The sequence below is a fragment of the Euphorbia lathyris genome, chromosome 1 (genome assembly GCF_963576675.1).
Source record: "Euphorbia lathyris chromosome 1, ddEupLath1.1, whole genome shotgun sequence".
NCBI classification, from domain to species: domain Eukaryota; kingdom Viridiplantae; phylum Streptophyta; class Magnoliopsida; order Malpighiales; family Euphorbiaceae; genus Euphorbia; species Euphorbia lathyris.
In genome coordinates this window covers 79,909,779-79,916,101 of record NC_088910.1, presented here as the reverse complement: position 1 = coordinate 79,916,101, position 6,323 = coordinate 79,909,779, and the positions used below count along the sequence as shown (strand labels likewise).

Here is a 6,323-nt window from a genome sequence, read left to right as displayed (position 1 = left end):
CATTAATTATTGAATTAAAAATTAATAAAATACATATATTAATTAAAATAATCGAGTCGAGCTTAAGGAAGCTCTGACTTGACTCGCTAATGTCTCGAATTGATTCCGAGCTCATGCTTGGCTCGAATAGTTTACGAATTACTCTGGCTTATTAACACTCTAATCAAGTATCTAATTTTTATATCAAGCAACCAAATTATATCAAAACCAAAGTACACAAGTCAATTGTAACCAAATTAAAATAGAGGAGGACTACAATGATGACAAATTATACCAAGTGCATGAGCTAAATCTTAGCTTTTGCCCATTTTTAAGCACATACTTCAATTGGTATTAGGCAGAAATTTCAACGTTTCAAACATGTTTCATTACAAGAAAGAAATAAAGATGAACAATCAGTTGATTGGATTATCTTTTTTTTTTTTTTTTTTGAATCTGGATTATCTTTTTTATGAACAGAAACTAATACAAGAATGTTGAAACACAAATTGATTTGGGTTATAAATTTGGAGATAAGACACTTAGTACTGATCTAATTACCGGAATCCTCATTTAAATGTCTCATCATCAGTAAACAATCAAAAGTGAATAATGTACATCATTCTTTCGCCAAGTATATACTACATAGGGATTCAATGTCAATGGAGCCAATTGACAGAAAAACTTTTAAGTTAATAAAAAGTAAAGCTCAAAATTAAGTTTCATTATTATCTTTAATGCATTCCTCACACAAATGCCTAGTTGGATTGAAATGTGTACAACATAGTCTATCCTACCATGTGTTTGAAATTCCACTAATAACCCACCCTACCATGGATCTGAAATTCTATAAATAAATGGAGATGCCAGTACTTTAATCTCAACCATTAATCTAAAAGGTTTAAATATCATATCAAGGAACAAATTATCTAAAAGTTTAGTAACCAACAATAAATTTTATTATTATTTCTAATATTCGGCAAAACAAAAAAAAAAACGATAAATGAAGTGAAAAAATTATGTGTTCTACCAAATATAATGTGCAACTACATTCAACTGCCATGACACCTAAAACCATTTGGTTGCATCAACTTGAGCTCATTACACAATACACAGTTTCTACAAGCATACAAGGATCTGAAGTTATAGTCATGAAAAAGAAAAGTTTGTCTATGACTACTATGGTGGCATTCTTTCTATTAAGTGCAGCAACAACATAGGCAAATAACAAGTAACAAAAGAAAGATGGCATAAAGCAAGCTGAAAACAAAGATGGAATATAATTCAGTCCTGACAAATCATTTCAAGTTGTAATAGTAAATGATACTATAAGTTACCTAATTATAAACACGCAACTATTACTGGCAACAAACATTACCCAGGAAGCCAGTCCGGACTGAGAAGCAAAATGATGTACAAAACTATAAATATCCAGGACCATAGAAGGGTGTCTACATACATGGAGTCCGATGCATGATGCTTCAATCTGACAACAATGCATCAATCTGACACCTTGTTTGGTTCATGGCGCCGCACATTCCGAGCAGAGGTGTAAGCTGAAATTGCTGATCCAGTCATGTTTACTGAGTGCTTGGCCACACCCATACTTTTCTTTGTCACCAACCAGACAGTCCAGAAAAATCCAATCCAACCTGAAGAAGCACAAAGTTGTAAGGTTCCAAGCAAGACAAAACCACTAAAGAATATTAACCTCGTAATATGAAATGCCACATTGAGAAACTTTATAGTATTCATGCACCTTGCTAGAAATTGGTGTTTATATCAAATTTGTGAAATGGTGAATATTTTGACTCTATCATGACCATGGATTACAAAACATTTAAACGTTCAAACCATCAAACATAGTAGGAAAAAGTGTTCATGCATGCACACATATGATGAAACATCAGAGAACCCCCAAGAATTCCACAAGCTTGACATGCAGGAAGAATATATTTTAAAGAACTAGCTCATCTTATGTCATGCTGGGCAAATCTGTTTTGTCAATTATCTCCAACCAACCAATTGAAAATATATTATGATGAATAGTCAGGGTTAGCATGTATTATTTGTAGTTCTCCATACATCAAAATTATGCATCATCATTAGTGTAATTCTAGTTCTCTGCGACTCTGCCTCTCAATATACTTTTCCTCTTCTAGCATAGCCAGTACAACTCAAATCAGGGTTTCATAGCTTGTAAATATAAACTCCCTTAAATCTACAATCTCTCTTTATTATCTTTTTTTTTCTGGGGGAGGTGCTGGAGTTAAGTAAAGGATCCGCCCAAGTTGAATTCCTTTGGTCTGCATCTGTGGCTATCCACTGTAAAAACTATAACCTCCAATGTATTGTTTGAATTACAAAGAAGATGAGGAGAGGAAAAACTCTGGATAAAAGAACTGTTGTTTGGTAAAAAAAAAAAATCCATGAGTTCAATCCCCCAATGCCGCAGCTGCATCAGTGGCTATCTTTTTTGTAAGAGCTCATACCTCAAACTCTTTTAATTTGAATTCCAAGCAGATAGGGGAGGTAAAAACTTAATTATTTGGATTAAATTATAAATAGAAAAGATTGAATTCTTCAGAAGCTCTACCTGTAGCAATTAGAACAGCTACGATTGCTGAAATTGTTGCTGTGGATATGACAAAAACAGCAACTGATAATGCGCCAATGTATATAGCTGTCATACAAACAAAGAACAAAGCCAAAAAGCCTCCAGCTGCTGCCAAAGATATGAGAAGAGATACAATAATTGCATTCACAGTTGCTGCCAGAAAGAAAAGCATAAAGACAAGCAATCCTGTCATAGAAAGAAGAGTGATAGTCCCAACCTGAAAAAGAAATAGAACATAGCAATCAAGAAAAACTGGAAAAGGAAAAATTGACAAGGGATAAAATAATAAAACGAAATGAAAAGTTAAAATGGGAAGTGACTTTTCTGTTCAAATAGGGACAAGTTGACAAAACTGTTGTAGTGGAGTGGGCACAAGTTGAGAAAAAAGAAAAATACCAAATCCACACAAGATTTCAGGCATGTAAAGGTGTTAAAATTTGTTCAGCATGTCATTTCATTCGCAAGGGACAGATATCACCAAGACCATTAGTTTCTATTTTCAGAGCTAGATATGTTTACCAGATGGAAATAACAAAATAATCACCTTTGTTTTCAATACGTGGTTACCTAAATCATCAAAGTTTGCCCATTCTGTTGGCGTATTGCCAGTCCCAATATAAACGAGGTGGGTTGTGTTGTGGTACATTGGTGGCCATTGTAAAATCATGAGCAAATCACGTTATATGAATCCTTCTGAATAATAGAATTAAAGATGGAAAGTCATTAAGGGCAGAAGTGCTACAAGGTTGTTATGTAATAGAATGCCTATATAACTAGAAGGAAACTTTCACAGTACAGCTATATGACCAGCTTTGCTCTAGGGAAGTGAATGTTGAGTGGTAAACGGACTGTATATGATAAAGAATGACCAGCCAGTTAAGAGAAATAACCCAGTAAAAGAGAAAGCTTAGAGAAGAAGAATATACTACTAATATACTGATGAATATAATAAAGATAAGATAGACAACAGAGATAATATGAGATGAATACAATAGGAATATACCCACTCACAGGGACAAGCCCCTCCCCTGACCTCTGCTACAGACAGCAGGTCCAAAATAAGATAAACATACTCTCCCTTTTCTCACAGCCTCCTCCTTTATTTAATAACCTCCTACCCGACAAACACACAGACTCACATACAAACAGACCACTGTTACTTTGCCACCTGTCCTCCCTTCCTTCTCTCATAGACCCTCCAAACCCTAGGCCTATCATTAGTGTCTTTATCCCTTAAGGTCCCTGCATCCTTGCTAACAGTATATAACTGTATATTGATAGATGAGCGTAACAGAGATGACGATGTTCAGTGAGTAGACACACAAGGACATTCAGTGAGCAGACACACAAGGACGAATATAATTAGCAATAAATGCATTTTAGACAAGTTGGGTGTGGCACCTATTGGGGATAAGATAAGAGAAGGAAACTTAATGTAGTCTAGGCATGTTTGATGTTTACAAACAGCCCATCGCATAAATGCAATGCAGTTGAGTAACTACGAGCAAAAAGCGAAGGCAAAGACCAAGATTGACTTAGATAACAGTCATTCAACATGGTTCCAAGTGCTAGATCTCTCAATATACCTTACTCATAATAGGACCAAATATAAAAGAAGGATCTATATAGCCGAGAACAACTACTTATAACTAAGGCTTGGTTGTTTATGCAGTTCGATACTTGAAGTCATCGCTTTGATAAGCATAGAAAATATACTTACTGTGAAATTCTCATGACAAGTAGTACCTCAAAACAGCAAAGATGAATTCATTTATATATAAATTTATACGAAAGTTAATTGGTTTAAACAGCAATAATCTCATTGGTAAAAACTATTTAGGTGTTAGAAATATATGCATAACAATTCATTCCAGTTTCAAATGAGTCCCATAATTTGGTATGACTTCTAATCATTTTGAATTTGCTCGAAGTGCAAGTTCCATGCAACATTCTTTCAAATATTTTTTAGCTCTAATTATCTAGAATTCAAAAAAGAAGTTTCTTAAAAAAAAACATATTGTTTGAATTTAAATGCATTCCTTAACATTTTAAGAAATCCATTTATAACATGCTTTAATTGTTCCACTCTTTTCTTGCTTAGATCCTCCAAAAAAATATTTATTGTACATTGTTATTAAAAGAATAAAAAAAAAGATAACAAATAAAAACTAAAAATAAAAATTAAGCTATTGTTATGAAATATGAAATTCTATATGATTCGAATGACACAAAATTTAAAAAAAATAATAATAAGGAAAAACATATTAGGATTTTTTCATCTATAGTTCAATTATAGAAATATATAAATCTAACCAAATTCTATTAAAATAGCTGATTTTTTCAAATTATATTCAATCTAATCATTTTAGAGATTAAAAACATTAAATACAACTAAAATTTAAATTTAATTCATTAATTTTGAAAATTCAATTGAATTTAAATTTTAACTTGTATCTTTCAAAACATTAGAAACATCAGGATTCAATTATATATATAAAAGAGAATTCCATAATTTGAATTCATTCCTCATCACTATAACAGCGGTTTAGGGGAATACATGTACAACTTCTGCATCATATTAGTAAAATAATTTCCAGAGTTAAGATTGATAAAATCACTATCATAAAGAATACATCATATTGGCTCCAGGCCTAAAACAAATTATAAATTTTAGACAAAGCACATTTTGTTTCTTTAGTTATCCTGGATGAAACTAAACACAATTATTCGTAAGCTTGAAAGCAATTAAAGCGTACTCACAGAGATTACGAAGAGTGCCCGTAAAGGGCCGCCCCGTCGAGTCCAGATCATAACTTTACGACTTGCGTTTCTAGTAGCATCTTTGAGAAGAGGACCATTCTCAGAAAAAGAGGCCTTGATCCGTTGAATCGCCGGTGCTGATGCAGGGGTACTACTAGAATCAGGAACAAGGATCGTAGTCAGCATACGGTGAAGCACGCCGTAGAGAGTCTCATCCTCTGGTACAACTCGTTTCGACTTGCTACCGTCGACGCCGTTGATCTCTTCGTAATGGTGATTCTCATCCATTGTCGTGAGAACTTTGTGGAATTGGAAACAGCGAGAAACTAAGGCTTGAAGTGAGAGCTACTGATTCGGTCACTTCATTTCCACTCGGATTTTGATAAATTGGTAGTTGGTTAAAGGATTTGTACATTATTGGGATTTTGGATATTTCTCTCTTGGTGATTATTCACTGCATATGCGAACATTCCATAACTTAATCTAGAACCGTAAATCAGGAATTCATATAAGATGAGCCGATTTAGGGTTTTAGTTTTATTGTAGCTGATCACACCGAATTATAACTCTTCTGTTTTCTAATAATTCCTGAGTTGTGCACGTGGCGTTAGCTATTGCTAATCAACATCTATTTCGCCCTCTCCCTTTGACTTTTATGCTTTCTTTTGCCTCCTTCGATCTCTCATTAACTTCATCTCAATATAAGCCTGCTTGCTAATTAGATCCGAGCCGGGCTACTCTTTGAGATCAGTTTCCAAATCTAAGTCCAACCCACTTAACTTTTTGGGCTTTTTTACATCAAAATCCTAATGGGTCAAATACATGAATATCATAATTAAGTACAAAATTGCAGCAAAGTCATATCACCAAACTTAATTCTTAATATGTCACAATTTTCTATATATTATGATTTTATACTATCATTTAAAAATTCTAGACTCTAATTCATAAATCAGAAACCATGTCA

The 6,323-nt window shown here is 33.6% G+C and overlaps 1 protein-coding gene across 1 annotated transcript; it reads right to left on the bottom strand.

Moving 5' to 3' along the window:
• Positions 1–1,211: 1,211 nt before the first annotated feature.
• On the bottom strand, positions 1,212–5,751 carry LOC136203046 (uncharacterized). Its single transcript, XM_065994087.1, has 3 exons — positions 5,357–5,751; positions 2,576–2,813; positions 1,212–1,631 (listed from the first exon to the last, which is right to left on the bottom strand). The coding sequence occupies exons 1-3, from the start codon at positions 5,642–5,644 to the stop codon at positions 1,480–1,482; spliced, it is 678 nt and encodes a 225-aa protein (XP_065850159.1). The 5' UTR covers positions 5,645–5,751; the 3' UTR covers positions 1,212–1,479.
• Positions 5,752–6,323: the final 572 nt, after the last annotated feature.

What these genes read in the sequence shown, in the direction of transcription:
- LOC136203046 (XM_065994087.1), bottom strand. Translation starts at nt 5,644, where the DNA reads ATGGATGAGAATCACCATTACGAAGAGATCAACGGCGTCGACGGTAGC. An exon ending in GGGCACTCTTCGTAATCTCT is followed by an intron (nt 2,814 to 5,356) that starts GTGAGTACGCTT and finishes TTTCTTTTTCAG; the next exon opens with GTTGGGACTATCACTCTTCT. An exon ending in AGCTGTTCTAATTGCTACAG is followed by an intron (nt 1,632 to 2,575) that starts GTAGAGCTTCTG and finishes GTGCTTCTTCAG; the next exon opens with GTTGGATTGGATTTTTCTGG.